This window comes from Anser brachyrhynchus, assembly GCF_964034855.1.
Source record: "Anser brachyrhynchus genome assembly, chromosome: 3".
NCBI classification, from domain to species: domain Eukaryota; kingdom Metazoa; phylum Chordata; class Aves; order Anseriformes; family Anatidae; genus Anser; species Anser brachyrhynchus.
Genome location: NC_137696.1, coordinates 64,956,339 through 64,984,244, shown reverse-complemented (window position 1 = coordinate 64,984,244; position 27,906 = coordinate 64,956,339). Strand labels below are relative to the sequence as shown.

At 36.0% G+C, this 27,906-nt stretch overlaps 1 protein-coding gene across 3 annotated transcripts in view; it reads right to left on the bottom strand.

The window, feature by feature from the left end:
• The window catches only part of AHI1 (Abelson helper integration site 1), a 99,959-nt gene that overhangs the window by 57,324 nt on the left and 14,729 nt on the right, over positions 1–27,906 (bottom strand). For all 3 annotated transcript variants that reach the window (XM_080583722.1, XM_080583720.1, XM_080583721.1), the window contains exons 5-19: positions 27,015–27,625; positions 26,298–26,455; positions 25,121–25,334; positions 23,850–24,042; positions 22,331–22,426; positions 20,570–20,755; positions 19,839–19,994; positions 17,847–17,979; positions 16,774–16,897; positions 14,368–14,597; positions 12,789–12,892; positions 12,089–12,207; positions 8,970–9,100; positions 7,904–8,044; positions 5,378–5,580 (exon numbers count right to left, since the gene is read on the bottom strand). In XM_080583722.1, the coding sequence (XP_080439848.1) occupies positions 5,378–5,580; positions 7,904–8,044; positions 8,970–9,100; positions 12,089–12,207; positions 12,789–12,892; positions 14,368–14,597; positions 16,774–16,897; positions 17,847–17,979; positions 19,839–19,994; positions 20,570–20,755; positions 22,331–22,426; positions 23,850–24,042; positions 25,121–25,334; positions 26,298–26,455; positions 27,015–27,625 (2,799 nt within the window). The remainder of the gene's footprint in view (positions 1–5,377; positions 5,581–7,903; positions 8,045–8,969; positions 9,101–12,088; positions 12,208–12,788; positions 12,893–14,367; positions 14,598–16,773; positions 16,898–17,846; positions 17,980–19,838; positions 19,995–20,569; positions 20,756–22,330; positions 22,427–23,849; positions 24,043–25,120; positions 25,335–26,297; positions 26,456–27,014; positions 27,626–27,906) is intronic.

The following is a 27,906-nucleotide window of genomic DNA, read 5'->3' as shown; positions in this document are numbered from 1 at the left end:
TGGTTTACCTTGTTTCTTATACCAGTTTCATAATCTGAGTGGTGCTGTTGCACCACTGTCTAAAGACACCGCCACAGTAGCTGTGCAGCTCTTGAAAAGCAACAGCCATTTCATTATTCTTGCTTAACTACTCCAAGTTGTGCAGAGTGGACTACTTTAACTAAACTGTAAGTGGAAGATCAATTACTAGAAACTGTAAAGCCATCTACTGCAATGACATAGGAAACCTTTCACGAAATTCCACTGGAAAAGAAAGACGTTATGTTTATTTTGTGCTTGCAAGGCAGGGCAGAAGCATTAGCTGTGATTCACTGAAAAGTCATACAAAATGTTCCCACCTATAGCAGAACTGGGCAGTCTTTTAATTCATGTGCATAGCTGCAAGGCATTACCCTTTCTAGGAATGTGAAACTAGACTGCATCCACGTAAGTATTTTTAACTTGAAGAAGTAGCACACCTTCTGAGTGTCTCCCAGAGTCATTCTCACCTACAGTGAGAATTTGCACTGCATTGCAGTGTGGTTCTGGTCTGCAGGAACAGGATTTGTCTTGCTTAGTATCCTTTCTTCCTCTTTACAAGTCCTGCCTCCTGTTGACTTCCCCCATGCTAAGGCTATTCTCTCTTGTACTACTCTTTCCTAACTGCTGTTCCACCTAGTGGCAACATATTTCTTCAGTCACCCAGTGCGATGCTACCCAAGACCAGCAGGAAACAACACTACTCAACAAATCATGCTGAGCAGCTAGAGCTTCTCTGGCAGCAGGACGATCTTATGTTAGTAGTATTAGGAAGCTGCAGATTTCATGATTGTCACTGAATATAAGGGGACCAATGATCAGTGTTGCATTAAGTTCAAAAGATGGCGGCTGTCTTTTGAAGACTTAGGCAGACAGCTAGCTGTTTGTGGCAGCACAACAGCTGTGTCCTCACTACAGAGGTTCTGTGTTGCTGTACAGATCCTGTTTTTACAACTTAAAAAGACCCCTGTGAGGGAGCATCAGCATTCACAGACTTCTCTTCTGCATGCTCACAGCTGCAACCCTTATCAACAACTCCCTGTGACGGTACTCATGATTTCAACTGAAGTAAGCATACTGCCCTCTTACACATGAAGGGAAGAGGTGAGCTTACAAAACTTCAGGTGGAACCACAGAATTGGTCCCTGGTCTGCAAAGAGGTACTGAACTTCTTTGGTTTGACCACAAGGGCTATTAATGACTTCAACAATACTGCAAAGACCAATGAAATGATATGGTAACAGCATCATGTAAAGCAAGTTAAGATTGTATTCACAGTCCCAAGAACATTAGTGCTGACAAGTACAGGTTGGACTGATTCCTACTTATTTGAGACTTTAAGCATGAAAAGGCTGAAGCTGTTTGTCACAGTGGTGATCTCCCCACCTCTGCATTCTATTGAGCACAAAACACTGCAGAAGCTGCAGGCCTCCCTGCCTGCCATCAGCCACTATCGGCGAACACTGACTGCGCACTCCTAACCCTTCAGTCTTGGACCTTTCTCCACTGATAGCCTAGAGCATCACAGTCAGTTTGGCTTTGGGGAGGAAAGGTCTTGCAGGAAGGGTGTGAGGTACAGAGTTCCTTTTATTCCTTCTTTCAGTGGATCAGTACAGAGGATACTAGTTGTGGGCAACGTACCCCACAAGGAGGAGGGAGAAGGATGCTCTGGTATATATGTCAGCATGACATGAGTCTACAGCATATATGGTGAACAGTGTCAGATAAGAACACAGATAAATGCTCCACTGAGTGGATGCTGGAAAAACAAAGCATGAGATAGACATCACTGTGGGAGACACCATATGCTCTCTTTTGTTTTCCTAACACCAACCTTCCCTCTACTCCCCCCATCCAAAGGTCAGCAGATCATAGGACAGACCCTCATAGAGCACATGACCAGTCATGACATAAGGTAGCTTGCCAGTGTTGGGCACAGAGTTAACTGTTCAAAGTTCTATTTCATCTGTTCTCCGTTTTTCATCTGTTCTCCGTTCTCCTATTTCATCTGTTCTCAGAAGCTAGAGCACCAGTACACACCCCAACACATCCAGTATCTTGCAAAACAATTACATCCTTGGGAACCTGGGGCTAGAGAGAATGGGCACAGGTAACAAATCAGTGAATTGTGTTCTTATTCAAGCCAAGAACTTACAGGAGTGCTGGCCCAGAAAGCCATCCTACAGCAAGGACGGACAGATGGAGGGAAGGAAGCAAACACTGGCTTAAGTTTTGCTTTTGCCCAGGTAGAGCTTCCTGACTTAGCAGCCTGGAATTTCTGATAAGGCAGACAGGCACCTCACCCACATACAAGAAGTGATCCTGTCCCTCACTGGAAAGGAGATCCCGTTGATTCTATGTCTGACTGCTGAAACTGAGTATCACAAGTCCTATCAATGAAAAGAAATCTCCACCCAAGACCTCAGTGGTTCATAAACTTCTTTGCAGAGCTTTTCGAAGTTTTTATAATCATCACTGCTCTGGGACAGACATCAGACTGAATATGGACTCTTTCAACTGCCATCCTGTACTATTTGGAAATCCATACAGCCAAAAGGCTCAGATGACCTTTCCAACATCTCCCTTATATATGGTTCAAGGGTAGAGGTTTTGGAGGATGCTGTCCAAGACCTTGATCATGGTTCTGCTCATAGTGGACTTGCCCATCCCAAACTGGTCAGTCCTGAATAGTGAGAGTTTGGGGTTACAAAACTTCAGTGGCTGAACGTAATTCTCTTGAACACTGTTACAGAATCATAGAATGCTTTGGGTTGGAAAGGACCTTAAAGACCACTTAATTCCAACCCCACTGCCATGGGCAGGGACACCTCCCACCAGACCAGATTGTTCAAAGCCCCATCCAGCCTGGCCTTAAACACTTCCAGGGACGAGGCATCCACTGCTTCTCTGGGCAACCTGTTCCTGTGCCTCACCATCTTCATAGTAAAGAAGTTCTTCCCTTTACCTAATTTACCGTCTTTTACCTTAAAACCTTTACACCTTGTCCTGTCAATACACTCCATGACAAACAGTCCCTTCTCCAGCTTTCCTGTAGGAAAGGAAGCTTTTCTTTAGGTACTGGAAGGCTGGTATAAGGTCTCCCTAGAGCTTTCACTTCTCCAGGCTGACACCATAGGCTTACACCATCTCATCTAACTACAGAAACAGTGCAAATTCTTGTCAAAAGGCTTCAGTGTACTCTACAATGACATAAAATGAATGCCCACTGCTGCCATCCTATAGCCTAGGCATTACATGGTTCTGCTAAACCAGATTTGTCTCCCAGAACCCCAAATCTCTGGCTAATCAGGGACCAAGCAGCTGGAATGGTAAAAACTCAAATTTATTATCCCAGTCTTCTTCTTTAAACAAGAAGACATCTAGAAGAGAAAGAAAATAAATTTCTTCTAGAGCGTCTTCCTGAAAATAAATGTCTCAGATGCAAGGTTATATGCTCCATTCCCTCCACAGTATATACAACTCTTTGGCTCATAATCAACTTCAAGGCACCAGGGCTCACTTGTAGATGAGGAGGGACAATGAGAAGAAACATAAAAAAAGGCTTCCTTCCTTATGTGAGCCATACATAATGGTACAGGCAGCAGCAACACGCTACCATTTCACTCAGAGTGGTGAGGCACTGGAACAGATTGCCCAGAGAAATTGTGGATGCCCCATCCCTGGAGGTGTTCAAGGCCAGGCTGGATGGGGCCTTGACCAACTTGATCTAGTGGGTGGCATCCATGCCCATGGCAGGGGGGTTGGAACTATATGATCTCTGAGGTCCCTTCCAACCCAAGCCATTCCAGGATTCTACAATTATCCATGCAAGCTATAGTATGGTATTTTATAAAGTGGTCCACTAGGAGCTCACAGCCCAGAAGGCACAAGGTTGTGGGATAGGTTTTCTTTGGATAGTTTCAAAGTACAGGCATAATGGGAATGTAAGGAACCACACTACATCTAAACCAAATCAAAACCCCTAGAACTTGAGGAGAGTAGCTACAGTATCCTCAGCAATAAGTACTTTCATCTAATCGTCTGCATCTTTTGTGCTTCACTAATTAACGAAGACAAAGGTGAAAGATACATAAAATCAACATGCACTCGAAAATACTTAAAATGAAAAATAATATGCAAAACCAAATACAGATCATGTCATTGTGTACGGCGATCATAACTGCATGGTTCTGGAATATTCTGCATTCTTGTCACAAGCAAAATAGTCTCAAGTCTTTACTTAACTTAAAAACCTTTTGTAATTGGCAATAATTACTGATTCAAATACTGAGAAATAAGCACGACAAACAGTCAAAAAATACTTAGAAATACATTTCCTCCCTCTTTGACTGCCTCAACTTTACTCCAAACATCTCTCCTTTCCCCTTCCAAATCTCTAGTTCCTTTGCTTTTGCTACTGCATTATACACAGTCCCTCTGGTAAAGCAATGGGTGGTGCAGGAGACTGGGATTAGCACACAGTGGTTTCTTCTTTAGGCCTCTCCTGGTTTCTTACTCTTTTCAGCTGCTTTAATGTGAGTCCTCCACAGACCAAAGTACCCCCTTAGGGGCTGTATCTTCTCCAGCATGGATTCCTCCATGGGTTGCAGTTGTTCAGAGGTGTACCTCCTCCAGTCTTTTCCTTTGTGCGCCCTCACACATCTCCTCCTGTATTTCCTTTTGTGCCTTTTCCATTATCTCCCCCTTTAACTCCATTTGTATAGTTATGTGTCTCCTCTATGTCTTCTTAAATCCTCCCTCCTGTATCTCCAGTTCTGTCTCCTCACATGCTTCCCTTTGCCACCCCTCCACTCTGGTGTCTCTTGCCCCTCGCAAACATATCCTTCCTTAAATATGTTTTTGCAGAGGTACCACATGCTCTTCTGATTATTTCCAATTTCAGTGTGCAGTGGGTCAATACTGTCCTTTGCAGAGCTTGCTAGAAACATCTGTGCCCAGCACAGGGCAGTTCATCTCCTGTCACACAGGTCAGCCCTGCAGCCCCTCACCATGAAACTTCTGCCAAATACAATTCTAGAGGTGTATAAACAAACGCAACCACCTCTAAAACCTTTCTAAAGCTCAGCCATAATGATCATATTAATCCAGGGAGTAAATTGTATGAATGGCAATAAGCATTAACATAAAGCATTCCTTGTCATCAATGCTTGATAAACAAGAGTAACCAGGCTTTAAATGATTAATCTCTTCTGAAGAGATACTTATAGATGCATTTGTATTCATTTCTGATGGGATTCAAAGACTACATAAATATGTTTTGTTACATACACCATTCACAGAATATGAACTCTGCCTGAGGAAAATATATATTCCTGGAAAGTAATGAAAGTTGACTTACCATAACAGAATCAAGTTTTTGTTTCAGCTTTTGCATTCTCATTGATGTTCTTGCAACGCTGACAAAATGATCTGCTGGAGACATCACTGAACTTTTTTGCAAAGGTATTTCAGAAAAACTGCTAAAAATCTGTGGCCCTCTTGGTGCAGCTGAGGTAAGTGATGAGCTGAGATCTTTTACAAGTTCAGCTTCCTGTTGTGCAACTGTAGAAATAGCCAATATTAATATGTCAGGTGAAGCCTTACATTATCATGGGAGAAAAAATTTCAACGCCCACTGTCATTTTACCAGCCACGTCCTCAGTGAAACACCATAACAATTTGTAAATAGTGCAATGGGGAAAACCTGAAAAAGAAATGAAATTTTCCCCATAGTCCCGTACTTCTCCCTAAAGCCTCCTGATCACAATGGCTCCCCTTCTATTATTTGTGTTCGGTAGCCTCTCACATTGAACTGGCATTATGGTATTGCTGATAAAGAGTGGTGCTCTCCATGAAGAAATGGGGGGGGGGGGGGGATGAAAGATGTTTTCAAAGGCTAGGAAGCATAGCTTGCCATGAGTTCAAGTCAGCTATTTTACTGTGTGTATCTCCTCAAGGCTTTTTCAAATTAGTTCAAGTGAGCTTATTATACTTGAGGAAAATTTCAGAAGCTGCTAGACATATATATGGGCACAGGAGTCATTCCTAGGAGGTAGCAGACTCTTCTAGAACAGGACACTTTCATTAAAAGTTATGCCCACTCTCATTTAAACACGTCATTTGGCTTGTGTCATTTTTATACTGAGGTCTCAAGCCAACAAAGGTTAACAGAATTCTTCATGTAACTTCTGTCCAGGATATTTATAAAAGTTCTTGTGCATGTAAAACACCTACTGTTGGAGTCTGAAAAACTGTGTCAGTGACTAAAATTAGTATTACTATATGATTAACTCTTTCAATACTAAAGCAGTAAGACTATCTTCTGAAAGCAAACTGTATGCTTTCAACCAAAAAAGGAACAAAAAGTTACTAACAGACAATATAGAAAATACCACAACCTATGCAAAATCTTACTGTCACCAGTGACTTAGTTAAACAGTCAGATGATACAAATAACTACCAGTGTGATATCAGTGTGATCTCTAAATATACACACATTAAACTACCTTATTAGCTTTTTAAAGACTGTCTACTAAACAGTCCATTTTATTTTCAACTGACAAATTTTCCATTGTTCTCTAGAATGCAGATATCTTACTGGGTTGAAGTTTAGTACTGAATACTGATAGTAAAGTCATTCCACTTTATTTTCCTGTAAAAGTCAACCAGTTCAATAGACAAATAACCTGAGCTGTGAGATTTGATATGAGTAATCTCATTAGTACATGCTATTTAAAAAGTAAATGTATAAAGACAGGATTAGCTTTATAAACCTATGTTCACTGCAAATATAATTCAAACAAAAATCTGTTAAAGATATGCAAAAATTAATGCATAATTCGCATTAACATTATCTACTGTCAAGATGTAACATGACATCTGAAACTATGTGCTTAATTGAAACAATGACACTGCTAAAGCTAACCACAAAAACACAAAACCAGAGAAGACTGCAAAAGACAGTCTGGATTTTGTTTTGCAGATCACAAATTCAAAGCTAGCATTTCTCACCAAATTCTCTTTAACATGCAGATAACATGGAGAATAAATATATCTGCCACAGATACTTAACACCCATTAATAAAACAACCTATACACTCTCATATGAATTAGTTTCTGCAGAGCTCTTCATCATTACTTTTTAACTTAACACAAAATACTGACTTTTTTTAAGCTATTCAATAATTTTCAGAATGATGGTATTTTCTGGCTTCATAATCCACCCTGATTCTGAAATGAGGATTCTAAATATTTACATGACGCTTCCTATATGCCATAAAGTGCTGACAGACTCACACAGAACAATACAGTAATACATCTAAAACTGAAGCAGCAAAGACCTCTAGTTATTGCCTAGTTCAACCACCCTGTTCAGAGTAAAGTCCAGTCAGGTTTTCATAGAATGGTTTGGATTAGAAGGGACCTTAAAAACCACCTAACTCCAGCCCTCCTGCCATTGTCAGGGACACATCCCACCAGACCAGGTTGCCTAAAACCCCATCCAGCCTGGCCTTGAACATCTCCAGGGATGGGACATCCACAGCTTCTCTGGGCAACCTGTTCCAGCACCTCAGAACCTTCTGTGTGTAGAATTTCTTCCTTATATCTAATCTAAATCTACCCTTTTTTAGTTTAAAGCCATTACTCCTTGTCCTCTCACTACACTCCCTGACTACACTCCCTCTCCAGCTTTCTTGTAGGCCCCTTTTGGTACTGGAAGGCTGCAATGAGGTCTCCCCAAAGCCTCTTGGTATCTCCCAGGATATAGATAGATACTATCACCAAATACAGTTTTCTTTTTCCTTCAAAAGCACAAACACTAGCAAATCACTTTGAAAAATAAAACATTTACAAGCATATGTAGAAAAAAGATTTTGTACTGTACCTTTATAATCATAAATATATACAAGTATGGGTTGGTTTTGACCAAAGGCACAAAATGACACCATGTGTTCATGTGGATGAAAGGCAACATCACGAAGCGGAGATGTGAAAGAAAGTTCAGAATATATTGCCACCTGATCTCCTACAAAAGTGAAATATGGTTATCAGTACCATGGAAACGTATTTGATACAGTTGACTAACTGCAGTATTTTGTAAAGTGCCAAAGCACTGTAAGTCTTTGTTTAGCTTTCTGAAGTAGTCAGTGATTCTGAAGCTATAAACTAATTCATTTTTATACTATTAAGATAAAGAGGTTCTCATCTTAAAAAGCTAAACACACAGCTTAACAACTTAAACGATATATTACTGTAGTATGGCAAATGCAAGTACTTCGCATATCACTGTTTGAGTTGTTTAAAGCCTGTATTACTGCAACGTAGTGACTGCTGCTGTAAATATTCTTCGGACATTTTCCTTATTGAAAAATATTATTTGGCCTTTTTTTTTTTTTTTTTAAAGTTTTTAAGTTATTCAAGAAGTCAGAAAATACCTACAGCTGTGTAGCTACAGGAAACCTCAGAGGATGCATCAGGTTAACTGAGTTGTGTTTTTCTGATAAGCAAGTTCTGGAAAGGTGGCGTTCCACAGTATTTGTTTGTGCTTGCATTTCACCAGAGATAGCTATCTTAGTTGTGGATTTCAATTATTTAATATTGACAGTGGGAGTGAAAGTTGACCAAAACACACAAGCACACAGAAAAAGTTGACTTAAAACACTGTTGTGCATTTTGTTTTAAGATGTTGATCTGCATATTGTGGAATTGCAGCTGAGTTTAAGGTGCTCCATTCCTGCTAAATACCACAAATGCAACCTCTGCCTATTTATTTCCTCTAGAGGATTAGATCTTGAAAATCAGTAACAGCTATTTAAAAAGTAGAGCTAAGACTTCAAGATTTAAGAACATCTTACTGAAGTTTTATTTCATACCAAAAGGGTGTTTCAATAAAACTTAAAGAACCCTTTCCTCACCATCTTGAGGAACTGGCTTAAAAACCATAAAATTACCTGTTTCTGGATTCCAAACATACGCCTTCCCATCTTCACTTCCAGAAAAAAGGAACGTGCCACATGGTGTTAAGGTGCTGTGAATCTTTTCCCTGTAATTTGTGGCACCTATATACTTCTTTGTAGCCAAACTGAAGATAAAGAACAATTTGTAAACATAGCAGATACTTCCACATTTGTAAACCCACTTCTTGCTGAGTGTAGTGTTTACCCTTCATTTTCCCTGTTTTTTAATGAACCTGAAATTATAGATAATTTAGTAGATGTCTTTGTCTTTCATTACAAAAGGCATATACTCAGATCTAGAGAATGAATATGGCTATAGCTATTTGAGTTTTCTTGATTCTGGGATTCAAAGAATATTGGGAAATTAGCACTATTATTCCAAGCTCTGCCAATATTTTCATTATGTTTCCTGAGTTTGATTACATCCCAGTAGTGCTTGTATTTATCCAGCAGGTCTCCTTAAACTTTTCAGGCTAATGTCTCGCTGGCTACAAAAACAGCAGTAGAACCAACAAATTTCAAACATCAACATTAATTATTTTACCATTAATATTAATAGTTTTAATACTATTTTGCTACTTAGGTATCCATTTTTTTTTTTCAGTGAGACACTGCTGGTCAGCATAGTTATAATGACCTACTAATTAACTACTTTTAAATAGTTTGTTAACATCATGTAACAGAGAATTTGCAGAAGGGTTTAAAGAAGCATAACCCAGCTTGTAAGAGGCCATCTCAAACATGAGGTACAGCTGGGAAAGAGGTATGGAAGTTCGAAGTGGAGACTAATATATGAGTAATAGTGTGACGCAGATTTTGAGGCAAGAACGGCAGTAGACCATGACAGCCCTCAAAGAATGAAGACAATATTTAAAACATGTTACTGAAGAGACAATGGACATATGCTGGGAAAAGTGTAATGCAGTTAATATGACTGGATGGTAGAATTACTTTTAACAATATTCTGGATAAATATACCTGAGATACAATTCTATTTGACAAGAAGGGGAAAAGTATGCTATAATGAGCACAGTGCAAGACCATATTCACCCAAACAAGAGCTTCTGGTGTGTGAACAGAAAGACAATCTCTCTGAGATGTCATGTAGAATAGCTCTGCAAAATGTGAAACTAACCTGCAGAAGAAAGAAACCCCAAGGTCTGAACCAAAACCCTGATCACATACCTGAGTGACAGGACAGTAGCATTATCCAGTAAGATCAAAAAAAAGTTGAAAGAGGACAGTTCAGAACAACTATCTGTCAAAGTGAATTGTGTTGATCTGTGACCTCCACCCCCTCTTTTCTCATACAGGGAATGAACAGTTAATGATGACGTGTAAAATTATCACTACTGGGTATCTGACCCTGTGGTTTATTGATAGACTTAAGCCAATGTAACTTTGGGTTGTGGTCAAAGCAGCAGTCCTGCTGCTACCCTCTCCACCCTTATTTTCCCAGGCTCTCCCTCACTTCTCTAGTGTTTTGGCAGCTATCGGATGAGTTAGATCAGATAGTTGATTAAAATGAAAATTAATCATTTGTTTTTTGTAGGCTGATTTTTAGTCGGATCAGTTCACTGATCTGACTTATCCTACATCCAAAGATCTGTAGAGCTGATGCAGAGAAAATGCTAGGAATACATGGCCAAAGGTGGGGGAGACGGGGAGATGCTGTATCCTAGTGATAAACTGACTTAAAATAATTGTGCAATTGCATACCATGTTAACTCTTTCTAAGAGGTTTAATATGCACATTCAGTTTTCTTTCTTAAACTACAACTCTGCACTTTTCTGGAATGGTATTGATAGGAGATCATCACCAGCTTTAAATAAGCTCTACAAGTTACCTCAGTTAATCTACTGATTTCATGCTTTTGTTACATGGATAGCTTAGCCTTCTAGCATGGTTGTTATAGTTTAATATTTGCAGTTACAAACGAAGAGAGACACTTTAAAACTAGAAAGCCTTCAGCTAGCTCAAACACCCAATCCAATATTATTAAAGAGTGAGATTTCCAGGGGGTGGGGAGGGTACTTCCCTCAGTTAATTTCATGTAGAACACCAGAGACCTTTGATTTTCTGCATGGTGAGGGTCACCCTTTGGCTCCTTTCATGGATAGGGAGCCCATGAAATTAAAGATGGGATGAATCATTTACAAAGAGCGTTCATATCTGTAGTGTGACTTTCCAGAAGAGAATGTTCAGGTGCATCTTATCAATGTGTGCAACTGATGAGAGTGAGACTCTTCTCAGTTTTGCATAGTTAAAGGATAAGAAGCAGTGGGAACCAACTGAAATACAGGATATTCCAATTAAACCTATGAAGAAGCTTCCTTTACTTTGCGGGCGAACAAACGCTAGACCATATTGCTCACAGAAGTTGTGGAGTCTTCATCCTTGGAGACATTCAGCTGGACAAAGCTCTGAGCAACCTACTCTCACCTACTCTTAGAGGGGGGTGGACAAGACACTCTCCACAGGTTGCATCCAACCACAACAACTTGAGTGATTCTGTCAACCCCTTGTTTTCTATTGTAATTTATTCTTATAAATAATTCTACTGTAATTTATTATTAAAGCATTATGTTCACAACTAGTAAAAGTAAGAAAATAAAAAAATTGGGTTAAGATATTTTACCACTTGTTCAATATAACCATTATATACATCATTGCATTATTCTGTACATATGATGATGATCTCCATTCCATTTTTATCATGAAAACACTTCCACAGTCTTTCTAATGTAAAACTAAAGCACAAATATATGAATATTATAATTTCAAAGTTATTCTCAGGCCTAGATTCCATTTTTACAAGTGAATGCAATCTTTAGGAGATTATGGTATTTTCTTTCATGCTGCCTTCAGTAAGTAATCCAGTCATTTTTAGATACTCTGTTCTAAAAGACTTACCCAACATCACACAAAAGGTATGCAACACAACACTGTTTTGAAACCATTTCCTAGCCCTAATATTGCTATCCTTAGTTATTAGGACATCTGTTCTTCTTCACAGCCATAATATATTTAGTAGCTTTATGGCACCTTACTTCCCTGCTAAATAAGTTTTAAAAACAAAGGAAAATATGCACTAATACCAAAATCTACTTACAGTCTGAGATCCATAACTCTCAGGGTACTGTCTTTGGCATGTATTAATAAACGCCTTCCATTTGGATGCACCTCCAAATGATTTACTGGAGTTCCTCTAATATCATTTTCTTTTATTTCCTACAGAAAAAGGTGTTTTAGAACTCATGTTTGTAAACCTTATTATTCATTTTTCTCTTGCATTACTCTTTTCATGCTCTCTTCACTCTATTCAAGTACTGAAAATGTCTGTTCCTAGATTAAGGCACTGTATCCCAAGCAATCAGCTTTTCAGAACCAAAAAAACAGATTATATTATGACTCTAAACTTCTGAAACACACTTGATGACAGAAATGCTGATTGAACACTACATCTCAAAAGTATGAACAAAGCTGATTTGTAAAACCTGTGGTCTATTTTATTGTTGCTTCTAGAGAATAAGTTTAATGAATAAGCATCTATCTGTTAATAACATCATTAAACCTCAAGCATTTTCATGTTTTATACATATAAAATAAAAAATGCAAAGTAATTCCGAAGTGCTAAGTCAATGAAACATAGCATGTTCTATGAGCTGCTTCATACTGTTAACAAGTTGTTTAAAGAAAATACACCTTTCCAGTTAAATGTTAATGTATTAAAAAAATGAATTCAAATCAAATTACTAGATTTGGAACAGTTCACATAAATATTATAATGCTTCTTTAAGAAATCTGTATACCTTATTAATTCTCCAGTGTTGAAATAGGTGTTGAGAACTTCCTTTCACAGATGTATCCCAAACTATTATCAGCCCTGAACTATCTCCCGAGAACATGTGGAGCCCTGTGAAATAAAGACTTCATATAAGAATACCATGCAAAAGAACAAATAAAGAGGATTTACGAACAACGAACAACTTTTTCTATTCTTTTTGTGAATAGGCAAACACCAATGCTTCCCTCTCTTTTGCTATGATATACTCAGTGCAAATACACTGACACAGTTTAATGGCGGACTTGGCAGTGCTAGGTTAAAGGCTGAACCAGATCATCTCAGAGGCCTTTTCCAACCTAAAGGATTCTATGATTCTGCTCAAACTTGCGTGCTGAAAGCTGAAACCACAAATATGCATTTAGCAAATAAGTTAGACACAGGGATGCTGAAAATGTTATTAAATGTATTCTTTTTCTACTCATATTCCAGGGAGCCATCAAAAAAGAACATTTATAGCTTAATAAGTGTTACATAATCATCTACTGTTTACCTATACATTCTCTGGAAACACCTTGAACAAATTCCAATAGTTGTTCTTAAGCACAATTTATTTATCTATTTTTACAAAAATGCATCTTTCCTCTTCTTAGTACGTACTCCCATGATCATCCCCAAAAATGAAACACACAACTACTAATGATGTCACTAATACCAGAAATCAAACACTTTCAAGTACCTTATTCATTCATCTATCTTCAACTCTTCCCAACATCCAGTAGTACATCTCTCACACCCACTTTCAGCTATTAATCTACCCGTTAACATTCCTCACAATGTTATAACTAATCTGTCCTTCTCTCGCTTCTCAGCATTAGCAGAGAAAGTGGAAAAGTTCATCACCTTCCCACTTCTTCAGTGTAGCATTAAAATTCTCACAATCTAATTACTGCCACCTTATTTTCCTCTATCTTTGTATTTAGTTGACAGCTTTGAACAATATAGAGGAGCTGTCTTCACTACTGTTCTGATCATGAAATCTTCTGAAGTGCTAGGATAGTTCTCTAGAAGCTGGTTTCAAATACCTACTTCCGCTTTTAAGTTACTGCATAATTCTTCCACTTCTTTATCTCAACTTACTTTTTTCAAACTTACCTCTCTACATTAGCTACTAGGCTTTTCACCTGCATCCTGATGCATTTGCATCTTCTGAATAGCAGCTTCTGTGCTCTATTTTCTGCTAATTTTTACTGCGATAGATACAAAACATTAGCTAACAATAGCTAGCTACAGGAACAAAGCAAACTAAACTATTATAAACATTTTCCCAGTCATGATTTCTGGATCACTACATATTTCTTTGCTTGTCTTTTCTATGCTTACCTTTTCTGATTACTCTTCAGTTATAACAGGGACTACACGCCCCTTTGTGTTTGCCCAAAATAGTACCAAATAATGCACAATACTGATATATTAATTGCTAACACAGCTAAAATAATTCTACTATAGCATTTCATATTGTTGCTATGAAATGAGGCTCAAGTAACACTCAAACTGATCTTCGATTGAAACGAGTAATATTTGAAGAAGTAATACTATGTATATACCTTCTGCATCAAAACAAAGTGTGTTGATGAAACTTTTGTGACCATCAAGCTCCTGTAGCAGTTGCCCATGGATTTCTTTCACATTTGCATTCCAGATTCTAATCACAGAGTCATAACATCCTGTCACCACCAAAGAGTCAGCAACTGGGTGGTACTTTGCAGTGTAAACAAATGAAGGATGAGGGAAAACTCTCACTGCAGATGCAGCCTGTGTTTCAATTTTCCACATTCTAAAAGGAAAGGATATCTATTGAATAAAGCAATCACATACACATGTATAATTGACGTATTTTGTGCTAGTGGTTCTAAAGTCAAACGCTTGCAAATACTTAACAGCATTTGTTTATCCTACTAATTTGTTTCACCTATATTTAATCCTTCAATATCATTTTCTCACACAAGAATTAAGGTATGTTTAATACCTCACAAAGTACTCCGTCTTCCAGGTAATTTCATGACTACATACTCATTTAATGGATATTTTGCACATTTTTGAATACACAAAGCAATGCATGGAATGGTTTGGTTTCTTTTTCTTTCAGTAATTATAAACACATTATTTTAGATGTTCTAGCATTAATGAGGAAAAAAAAGTAGAATAACAAAAAACCAACCAACCAAGCAGGTAACCAAACACCAAAAAAAAACCACAAAGGAACATTCAGGACCACTAAATATAACTAGAACTCCAGAAAATTTTAAAACAACAGTTACCTACCACGCCATGATGATCATGATTCTCTAGGACCTTTTCTTCATGTAAACTCAGTTTTTACTATGGCTCTATTTCCTATCCTTCACCACCCACACCTGTAAGATCAGATCTTTCTTAGGAATTTTTTTTTTTTTTGCGTGCACCTATATTGAGCCTTCTCCCAAGATGAGGTTAAAGAATGGAATAGTACCTTAACCATAAAATACAGGTGGGTAGCATTTTCAGAGAGCACAGTTACAACACAGAATTTAATTGTTTGAGTGCTGTCCTTTCAGGTTTTGTTTCTGGTGACTGCTGAAGAATTCTAAGCTTACTCTGAGGTAAATCCATTACAAAATTACAATCTTTAAGAGTATACCATTTAACTTGCAACTTACCATGCAAAGGTCACAAACCTATCTTATAGAATGGCTTTACTCTAACAACAGAAAAGTTTATTTATTGCTCAGAAATAATGAGGGACTAAAGCCTGGGTATCCTCAGGAGCAGCAATGCCAATATGAAACAATATATATAGAAGAATTCACCTAAGTTCTCAAACTTCGCTTTAAGATGCCTTAGAACTCAAGTCTGAGAGATGATCCAGGTAATAAACGGATATGACTTTACAATTACAGGGTATCTTTTGGTCCTCATCCTTTAATTCTACCATGTTTCTCAGGCCAAATGTTCCCAACATGAAAGCAAAAAAGAAGAACTCCTTTCCTAAACTGAGGCACTTTTAAGGAGCTTACGGCAACGGACAATAAATACAGGAAATAACTCATACAGTGACTATGTGTAGTACACAGAAAAGGAGGCAGATTACTACGGTTTCATCATGCTGCCACAAATTCAAGAATTGAGGAACAGCTGGACTGTTTAAATATAAATGACTGAAATCAATATTTACTTTAATATCAAAATTTTTTCTTTAATCTGCATCCAAACAAAAAAAGGAAAGAAAAACATGGAACAAGCACTGAAAATATTCTCTTCATTCCTACGCAGAAAAGGGGAGAGGGGGTGGGTGGGGAGGGGGCAAGAAGGCTCCACATATACAATGCATCGTTTAACAATTCTTCTGGCATTTTAATTATGCAACTCCCTGTAGCATTACTGAGTTGCACAACAGAAACAACAGATAGGAATCTGAAGAGCTTAAAAACAAAAAAAGTCTATAAAAACCTATGAAGTTGCTTGTAGTAAAATTCTGCAGTGTCATAGCCATATTTTCAAGTTCTTTCTGTAGTTTTGAGAGTTTTGCTTTGAAACCTCAAACAGATCATGATTTTAACATTTTAACAGTTAACACTGCATTGAAGCACATTTTTTAATTGTTGAGGAAAACGTTTTCATCTTCAGACTCAAATAATATCGAATTATAATTACAGTAATTAAAGGTGAAGTATTTAACTATATCTCCAGAAACTCAAAAGCTTATATACGTGCAACATGGCAACTATAAATTTCCTGCCTCAAGTTCAAATTTTTAACCTTAATACTGCATTCAGAATATGACAATTCTCTAAGGATAGAGTACTCCAATTGTCTCAGTGATTTCTTGAAATACGCCTTTTTTTCCTGCTGTACATTTAGATACTACATTTTTTTTTTGCAAAAGCTTTGCTCTCAAATTTATATACACAAAATTGCACCACTCTCTCTCACACTTCTGAAGCTGTCTGCCAGAACATTTCTATCACACGTACCTGACAGTACCATCAGAGGATGCAGTAAGAAGGTATTGATTGTCCTTTGACCAACAAAGATCATACACAATGTTAAGGTGACCATAAAATTCTCTCAGGAATTGTCCAGAAGGAATTTCATACACTAATGGAAGTTCAAATAGGAAAATAAAATTTTTGTAAGTGTTTACAATCCATTATACACAATTACTAGTGCAAAGTTTAGTCTAGTCTCATGCTGAGTTTTTGCTAGCATAAGTCAATTCATGCTCTTTACCTTTTCATTTTCAGAAAACAGTATCAAATAGTTGCTAGGTATACATGGACAGCAAGCATATACTTCCATCTAGTGGTTCATGGATGCCACAAATGCCTTAATGCTTAAGAAGTTGGGCCCACAAGGTTTAAATTATTAGAACCACATTAGGATTATTATTTCTTTTTTAATTTCTGAAACTGTGGCTGCAGATGACCAATGTTAGATAAATATTAAGATAGAGATCATTTTTCTGCAGATGTACAATAAAGGAATCTAGACTTACAGTTCCTTGCATTTAAACATTTACTTTGTACACTTAAAATACTACTCTCTGTAAATCTAAAAATTCTTATGCAGAAAAGTACTATGCAGTTGATGCTTGTGAACAAGCAGCCCTAAATCTGAGTAATAAGGAATATTTGTAGTTCCATCTGAACTGGACTATGGAAGACAGCAGCCTCCAGTCTGGAGATGACAGTTTTCCAGACGTGACGATAGATTAGAGGAAAAAAAAGTGGGGGGTGAGGGTTCAAAAAGTTATTTCACTTAAAACCTTATTATCAGAAAACATGTTCTTTATGTAAACTGATTTAGTACTTCCATTAGGATTCTATGCAGAAATACTGTTATTTCACGTCATTGACTTGTATATATATTACCATGTATGAAAAGCCAGTTCCAGCCCTATTAACTCAGACAGATCATTTCCTCAAGTCTTTAATGCACAGAAAATTTACAAGATACACTATAAAACAAAACCTCTTAAAAAATTAAATATGCACTTTTTCCTTTAATGCCAAACTAATTCGATTATAGGGAAAAAAAATTAACTTACAAGCAATAGGGTATCCATTCCTTCCAGCACATGCTGCTGCCAGGGTTTTCCCATCATGTGAGAAACGAATACAGAAACAACCCATATCTCCACCTCTCAGTGAAAACAGATGTTTGTTTGGTATGCGACAAGCCTAGCTTTTCAGGCAAGAATTGGGATTACAGAGTTATAAATATCAACTAATCAATGCTTAAAAAAAAAAAAAAAACATTCTCAACTCTGTCATGCACAAGTCTTCAAAAGCTATTAATATCCAAAGTGAATTTAAAAGAAAAATTCAACCTTATAAAGAGGCACAGTTCTGCAGCATAACCGAGATCGCATTTACTTTGTATGTTCATTTCTGCACATTATAACAGACAAATAAAAAGTCCTTAAAACCCAAGAAAATCTAAAATTAACATTTCCTTCAGTTTAAAATATGCTTAATCATGACTATCCTCAGTAATATAAGCTATGAAATTAGTAAGTCAAACTTGTTTAAGGAGTCTAAGCACAACTTCTACTAACTTAATGACATGAACTCATAAGAGTAACTACAGGAACTCAGAAGTTTGGTCTACCAAATCACCTTCATTATTCCTCATCTGTATTTCAATTTTCCATTTTTTATTTTTATTTTTTCAGAGTCTAACTGGAGATGAAATATTTCAAAAAATTATACAGGTAGTATAGCATCTCTTTCTCTCAAAATATTTCCTCTGTTTTATCCATGGGCTTTTTCCCCAGAACTAAATTAAAAATTTAAGAGAAATTAAAATATCCAGAGTAGTTATACGAATATTTAATCTAAACTTTATTTTTAAGAGTGACAAATGTGTATGAACAGATTCCTATGCATTTAAAACATACAAATAGATCTGGTTATTAAATAATTATGTATCCACTCTTCACTCAAGAATAAAGGTAAACACATTTTTTAGAAACTAAACATGTTTTAATGCTTTTTAACCTCTCTAAAATAAATCATTACAATGTTGAATCTATAAATTTCAGCTTAGAACAAACTTCTTAGAGTTCACGAAGCTGCAATTCACGTACAATTTATTTCATAAGTAATTCATAATTACATGGAGGATTTTTAAAAATAACATCGCCTATCAATCTATATCTCTGGAGACATACAAATATATTGTGGTTCTTTAAAAGGTAATTTAGCTTTAAAGATAAGAGTCATTTTTATGTATATAAAGGAAATAATAATTTGGAGTGATTATTATCTCTTTTAAAAGAAATATCTGTTTTAATATTCTTTGGAGCAAGGACATGCATCATGATAATCTTACTGAAATTCTTTCACAAGACACCACGACATAAAAGAGATGATCACTGCTAATAAGGGTTCTTCATTATGTGTATGGACTAGTCTAAGAATCAAAGAGCTGCCTTGTTTGTTTGTTTTTGGATGTCAAGCAAATATTCTTAGGATTATATTTCACTTGGTTTTGAATACACACTCATTTGCAGAACTGCAATTTTCTGCAATTAACTAACATAAATATGCATTTTATGTATCCTGCTATTTGTAGTAAGAAAATTTGCATTGTAAAACAGACTTGACTGTTCTCTACTATTATAATTAGCAAACATTACTGGGAAATAAAATGAAGTTCAGGTATATGTAAGTGTTCTCTTTGAAAGGACTTGTACAACTGAGCTGAAATCTAGAAACTGTCTTACTTCCACTACCTGAAGAGCCCTACTCTTTCAGATCCTTGAGAATTCTGGAGATTAAAAACACCTGACTGTTCTGGGAAAAAATGATTAGATCAACCATATTTGGTTAGATGTTATGCCTCCACTATTCTATTCACTATTTCTAAAGTTTCCTTGTGTTTTGTATTTTGTTTAGTAGTTTTCTTGTTATTGTTTTAATGTTTCAATGAATGACTTGCTTCATAACACATCATAAAAATAAAGCTATTAAAAGGCAGTAGAATTTTAAACTATTTTTCTTCAAAAAGCAAAAAAAAAAAAAAAAAAATACTTCACCTGTCCAGGCAATCTTGTCCATTTAAGTTGCTCCTTTTTCTCCTCTGGAGAAGTGATTTCACATGATTTTTTAGATCCCTCTCTCTGGAGCTCACACAGTGTTGCACTACTTTGTTCCTGCTGAACAGCTACCATAGAACGGAAAGAAGGAGCAACCTTAAGGCAAACAAATTAATTATCAGGAAAAATGTTTTAAAATGAACAGTGTGATATCTGAAAAGATTAAAAAAGTACTTAACTTTAAATGCATTACATTTTTACATCTGAAAAATGAAGAGACTGGAAGAAACCTCATACATGAAAATCGAATAGCAAAAATTTAAAGCAATTCAGAGTTAAGTCACTCACTGTCCCTCTCACTTACAGAATTTACACACCTGCATAAGCCCCGTGACTTAAAATAGTGTTTCTCCTAATGAGAAGGAATACCTGTTTTCCAGAACATGCCCTGAAAGTTTTCTGACTGTCAATGGCAGAATATGCAAAGTTGCACATGGGAGAGAATGTCTATTTTTTTTTTTTAAAGATAGCTGTGAAGTTCTGAGTTTGGAACATGAATCTTAAGATGCAAAGTTCTTACTATGACTAGTTACATACTAACCATTTTATATCCTACATATAAGTACAGCTTTTATATGCATGCTTACAGATGCATCATACATACACTCCAGTTAGTTACTAACTCCTACAGAAAAGTCTGTGTATCTGTAAATATATTTAATTTAACTCACGTGATCTGGAAGCTTTATGCCTCTTATGGTTACATATAAAGTTGATGGGTAACGATTTCTAGGACAGCTTGCCCACCAGTCATAAACCTCAACAACATTTGAATGTGACCTGGTCTTTGGAGGTGGGTAATACAATTGCAGACGGAGTTTTCCACCAATATTTAGAATTCCATTTGCACCAACAAGCTGGGAGAGCAGTTAAAAAGAGAAGAAGCATTACATTAACATAAAATTAATAGAAGTCTTAGAGTATTTCTAATATTGTAAACAACTACAGGATAAACTCTAAAATCCACTTCCCATCGGGGAAGTTTATTCCTAAAAGCTGTAATGAAATAAGCATGTATTAAATATCCCCTTCATCAAATCACTAAGATTAAAGCTTAGATGGCAGTCTAGTTCTTAAATATACTTCATGTGCACAGTGACAACATCCAGTAGGTGGGATGCCCTCTGCAGTCCCACTGACTTTTTTTTTTTTAAATACCACTTGCTGGAATCACCCAAATCTCAAATGACTGTAAATCCACGAAAAGCCTCTTCCTGCCTCCTCACCCACGTAAGTTTGAATGCTACAGCAAAGGGCATAGGTAAGGCTTTGACTCAGAGCAGACTTTCTTCCCATTCTGTCTCATTTGACTCAGAGCAGAAGATACATGAAAGCATTAACTCTTCCAGTTTCTGAGAGTTCTCTTTATTGATCTAAATAGAGTTAGAAAAATGAATTCCTATTACTGATTAAAAATCAATACATGCTGTTAGAACAAATCAGAAATTAATGCTTGTGTTTTCCTTTTTGTGTACCTACTGCCATTAACACTGACCACTGTTTATCCAGACGCTTCTACTCTGACTGATAGATGAAAGGACAGATGTAATAAAGAATAAGTAATAAGAACAGGTTGTAATTTTATTTGTATTTATTAGCTTGAAATTCATCCTTCCATTTGCTCAGAAGTAGGCTGTGTTGAATGCCCAGACATACACCCAGACAGGGAATACCACACCCCTGATTTCTGCAGGTTCACGTTGGGAAGTGTCGAGAAGAGAATCAGTACAGAATGACCTGGAGGTCCCTGTGCTTTCCCCTAAGCTTGCAGTCCATTTATCCTCTCCTGTATGTCTGATGCTATGGACTGCTCAATGACTGTCAAGATCTACCATCCAAAGGGGTATGTCAAAATGTACAATCCTCAGGCAAGTTAGAGCACATAATACCTTGTTAGCTCTCTGAAGTCCCATTTGGCACACTAAAGTCTCTCTAAAAAGGAGAAAAAGGTACATGACATGTGGGCTAAACTACCTATATCTCATTTCAGGCTTTGCATCTAAAAATGACAGACGTTTTATTATCAGGCTAGGGAGTCTTTCCAAAGACCAGAAAACTAAAAATGCCATTAAAATACAGCACAGCCGAGGTACATAAATCAGCAGATTGGTTCTTTCCTTTGCAAAGACAATCTCATGAAAATTTAAAAAAAATAAATCTACTCTTGACAAATAAGCAAAATTCTTACACATCCTATACTTTTTTGAAAAAAAAATAAAGTTTTCACTGATAAATATATTCCTACAGATTTTATGTGGGGGAAAGGAGAGGGAAAGGAGGGAACAGACAGGCGAGAAAAGATTTGTTTTTCATCTCTGTTGTCTGGAAATATTCAGAAATGTTTCACCACTTCATAAAAAGCTAGTTTCTTTTAGATAACTTAATAAAAAATGTTTATAATTTTTGCTTCTTACTTGAAATATTTACGATACCTTTAGAAATGCCCAACAGATTTTTCGGAAACCACATTCCTGAGTTTGTGTATCAGAGTTGGCTCTCACTTCATCCATACTTAGAAAATCAAGGATCTGCAAGCATTAACAAGGAATATAAGTGTACTTCTAATGAATATATACTTAGTATTAATAGAAAATACTGCTGAAAATATGCTAGAGGTGATTCATTAAATTAAAGAGATTTCAATTTTAGGCAAGTACAAAAACAGTACTTCTTCCACACAAGTACACCATTAGAGGTAACAGAACCTTTTGCATTTGCCTCATAACTATATACGACGTATTTTAAAAAAGAACATAAATCTGATCTTAAAAAAAAATTTTCTTCCTTTCTGTCTCATTAGAAAATAAAAAAAGTTCATGTGTAATTTTCGTAAATCCTATATAGTTCACAAATCATACATATAGATAATAAATCCTACAGCCAGAACCAGCTGTAAATTAATCTAGCTGGAAATGGTTGGTCAAAAATGGTTAGGTCCTTTCCTAACTTCATCAGTTATGCCCACAAGATTCTTCATTTTTCTTATCAGACCAGAATCTTCTTGTATTTAGCAACTCCTGTAATTCTTCCAGTATATCATTCTATCTTGAAATTTTTACTTCAAAACCTACACTGAAATCAAACAGTAGGCTTTCAGTGTAGTCATACTTTGGCTCTCCATTGTTAATGTGATTCCGATGAAGAATCTTTACACTCAGCTGTAATTACTTTTGTCCTACGTAACCAGGGACTCTTAATTCTATAAATGTGTTCATTTATGAGCATCACAGAACACAAAGAAACATACGGGAATATTGTATATACAATGTATATGAAATATTTTTTAAAATGAAAAAGTATTTATTGCATTAGCTTTTTGTTTTCTATTTAATACTGCAGAATCTCATATATATACATTCTTATAAATACTGTAATACTTGAGCTGAAAATTATGTTGAATATATACTCCACAATTTTTTTTCCTATAAATACAACCAGATTGGGGGCTGAACTAACAATTACTTTATGAAGAATGAGAGAGAAGCAGATATCTAAAAAAATTAATGGAAAACAAGGCAACAGCTTGTTCATTGGTACAAGAGAAAAGGTGTTGCTACAAGCAGACAGACTCCATCTTTGAGTTTCTCATGCTTAAACTTTGTTTCATATTTCAAGAATGTGGGAAAGAAATTGATATCCTCTTTATGTGGTGCCACCCCTCCTGATCTAGAACAATCTTATAAATCTTTTCAAGTTCATAAGTTTCATGAGTTCATAAGAAAGCTTTCTTCCCCTTGCTGCTTCCAGAACATGTTTTTTAGCTTATAAATAACATTAGCAATCACCAATACTGCTTTTTGATATCTCCACTTAATGCTGTATCTTAAAGCTTTGCTATTAATTCAATATAACTGAAATAAGACATCTGAATAAGAGAAATTTATACCGTTGAAGAAACACAAATGTAACACAAAATCATAACAAGCAAAAATTTTAAATATTTAATCTTACCTCAAAAAACAGAATTACCCGAGGGCTTTCTTCAGTATTTTGAATAAAGTAACTAAAGCGCTCATTAAATATTACTTGCTCCTCCCATTCTGGAACTGTTGATTTAAACCGTCTGAAGTCATATGGTTGTGTCATAATAGGAAGAACATGCTCTATTTGTTCTTCTTCATAGTAAGATGAAACTTTCCTCTCGCTGTTTGAAAATTTCCAAACAGTTATAATTGTTATAATGCCTTAAAAAAAGGAATCTCAAATGAAACAGTAATTTAAGTTAGTGAAAGCAAATACAAGATACCATTTATTTGATTTTAAAAGAAAAATAAAAATCTAAAGCCACACAAAGCTTAAGGCAATTGACAACGTATGTAGAAATGCAACAGGCTGAATTGCAAAACCCTAGCAATCAAATTACTATGACCAACTTTATTCCATAGACTCTTTCAGGATCACTATGCATAAGCAGGGTTGAAATCTGTTTTTTGGGATACGTATCAATAATGACAGTAGAAAGAGGCAACTGAAGTGATTAGAAATACAAAGAACTAAACTTCATTTCAGGATTTTACAAGTCCTTTTATGAAAATGAAAAGCCAAGTGCTACTTATGCTACAAGAATTTTGCTTACTTATTCTAATCTTGGCTTCTACATATTTTTGAGATTTGAGAAATTTTCTCTCTGGAAAGAATATAGAATAAACCATGCTGTAAATGCATGAACATTGACAGCATTAGTAGTAGTGCAGAGTGTTTAAAACTCAAAAAGAAAGGAATACCACCCAAATTTACAGTATGTATATCTGCATTATCTGAGATGTAGAAGCGAACAAATGACCTTGCAGGCTGTGGGCTGTCCTCATTGTGGCTTTTCAGTATTTAAAGAGGACTTATAAAAAGATGGGGAGAGACTCTTTACTCAATCAGATAATGACAGGAGGAGGGAGAATAGTTTTAAACTAAAGGAGGGGAGATTTAGATTAGAGGTTAGGAGGAAATTCTTCACTCCGAGGGAGGTGAGGCACTGGAACAGATTACTCAGAGAGGTTGTGGATGCCCTATCTCTGGAGGCGTTCAAGATCAGGTTGGATGAGGCCCTGGGCAACTTGATCTAGTGGGTGGCATCCCTGCCTCTGGCAGCGGGGTTGGAACTACATGATCTTTAAGGTCCCTTCCAATCCAAGCCATTCTGTGGTTACTTCCATATTACATTTTCTAGGGATTAAAAAAAAAAAGCATTTATCACAGACAACAGATAGTTTATTAAAAAAATTCACCTATGATCCTTCTTGACATATAAGCCACTTCTTTCATCAACAACGTGGATTTTAACCATAGGATGAGATACCAGGAGATCAGTTTTAAGTCGATCAGATCGATGGATATAAACTCCCAATACAAGATCATCATCAAAACCAAATTTAGACTGAACTGAAACTTCTGAATCCTTCATTTCCTCATCATTTTCTGCAGTAACTCCTGTGTTATCTTCTAGAAATAGTAATAAAACAACAACAACAACCAGAAGTTACTATGTTCTGCTAGTGGCAGTTTAAAGGAACAAAAACACTGCATTCCTTTAGCAATAAATGGTAAAGTAATAGTATTTCATATGTTCTTTTTGTAATAGGTTAAATAAAATCATAAAATTTGAATGACTGAATGCATAGTATATATAAATTCATACAATCTATTCCTATTAACAAACATTTTTATTTAAAGGCAGAGGTCTTTCTCTTAATTGACAGAAGTTCTTTGCCACAAGGACTTAAAATTCATGCAGTTCAGTATCCTGCTCAGCCTACAGCTTTTTTGTAAAGAGAAAAAAAAAAGCCTGAATCTATCAAACATTGGCTAAAGAACATCCTGATTTAGAAGTTAAAGTAAGACTGCCACCCTTAATAGTTATCAAAAGACCTATTCCTCGTGAATTTGTGCAACGTCCCTTTTAAAAAAAAATCACTTATTTTGGTCTCTGCAACATCTGAAGAAATGAGTTCTCCAACTCTCTAGTATATGTTGTGTGAAAAAGTATTTCTTATGTTTAAATAGAGCACCACATTAAAACAGTGGTGATACAGCCTTTACAATGCAAATAAGAAGTGATGAAATAACAAAAAGGCAATTAGAATATGCACCTAAGTAATGAACTGTAAAGTTGGTAGATATATAAAATATTATTCTTAAAAGACACTTGTTAACTACTTCACAATTCTAAAGTTATCTCCAGTAAAAGAATTCTCAAGATTTTGGATAGATACATCAAATTAACTTCCTTTAAAAAAAAAGTATTAGAATTGGAAGCACAAAAATACAAGTAACTAAATAAACTTCAATAACTTCAACATCAGTCTCAGTCACTTTCATTAGTACTACAGGCAAAATACTTTAAAAAACAAACAAAACAGAGGCTTAGATAAAGCAGCACACCATTCTAACATTTTGCTGGCATACCTTTTTTGGTTTTCTTTTTAACCTTCTTTGCTTTTGGTTTCTGTTTTTCCATGCTTTCCTCCAGGTTCTGTCCTCCTGATACAAATTGCCTTTCCAATGAATGATTTTCATTGCTATCTTCTGCTGGGTGATGCTGTAGCTCAGAAAGGGACATTGCACTGAAACGTTACGGATTACTGTCAGCAATTGCAATCTATTGCAAATATGAATACAACTGTTTGTTAACATCATTAATCCACCTGAAACTTCATCTTCAGTTCTCTAACTTATCATCTGTGGATCTTGAAAATACAACATTCTCGCCCCCCTCCCCCCACCCCGGGCTCCCCGGAATTCGTCTCTTTCCTTTTTCCATTCCAAACACTTTCCTGTGTGTGTGCAGAACCATTCATTTGAATAAAGCTATGTATATAGTTTTTTTGCTGGATTAGGGCCATCACTCATTACCAAAAGAACATACTAAATGGTTAGGAGTGGGTTCCACATAAAACAGACATCAAATGGTATTTTTTAAAAAGTTATACAAAATCTGTAAATTTAATATTAATCTCAGCATTATGAAACACTATTTAGTAATTATTTCCGTAACAGAATTATCCATTTGTTCATCACTTAGAAAAAAATGTACAGGTAAAAGCTCTCTGACAAACTATACTACGTGTGTATGAACTTTCAGCAAAGGTTTTCATATTGTTGTAAGGTAGTTTATCACAGTACCTTGTTTCAGCTTCACAAAATACTGTGATTTCTTTCTTCTTTTTCTTCTTTTTGCCCACTTCATCATTCAGTGCAACTTCGTGGCTTTGAACAGTGGAAGTAAATTCAGACATCTGTTCTTTAAGTTTCATTCTTATTTTCTTTTTAATTGCATTTACCTCTTCCTCAGCCACATGCAGCTGATAGGCTTGAATTAGTTCTTCTTCCTCTTCTAATTCAGTTACATTTCTCACTTCAGTCAAGGAATTTTTAATCTTTCTATCACCTTGTTGATGAGGTACATCTGTTTGTGATTTACTTTTTGTTTTTTTCTTTGGAAAATCATTTATCTTTTTTTCAAAACTCTCCAGTTTAGCTTCATATAAATTTTCCTCCTCATTAAATTGTTCTTGTAACAGTGATTTCTTTTTCTTCTTGTTAGACTTTGGTTCCTTGTTTGCCTCTCCACTAACAATATCATTATTTATCTTCTCTGCAATTGATGCTTTCTCTCTGAGTTTATTTTTTGTAAATCGGGGACTCTCTTCTTCAGGTTTATATGTGTTGTGTATAATTGCTTCATCATTCCCACTTTCTTTAGTTAGATCAATATTAGTTCTAAAGGTGTCAAGCTATAAAGGAAAAGAATATAAAACATACTTGTAATAAAAATCACATTCTAAGGATGAACATGCTACTTTGTTATTTTTTAAGCAAAATTACACAAAGAAAAAAGCAAAATGAAATCAAGGATCTAAGTTTTCTTACTTAAAATTAACAAGTGACAAATTGAAAGACAACAGATAATTTGCACTGAAAACAAAGCAAACAAACAGAAAATTATGTTTGGACACTTCACCTTCAGTTTATTTTCACTATGTTTTTAAATGACTCTTATGTATATCCAGGAAAA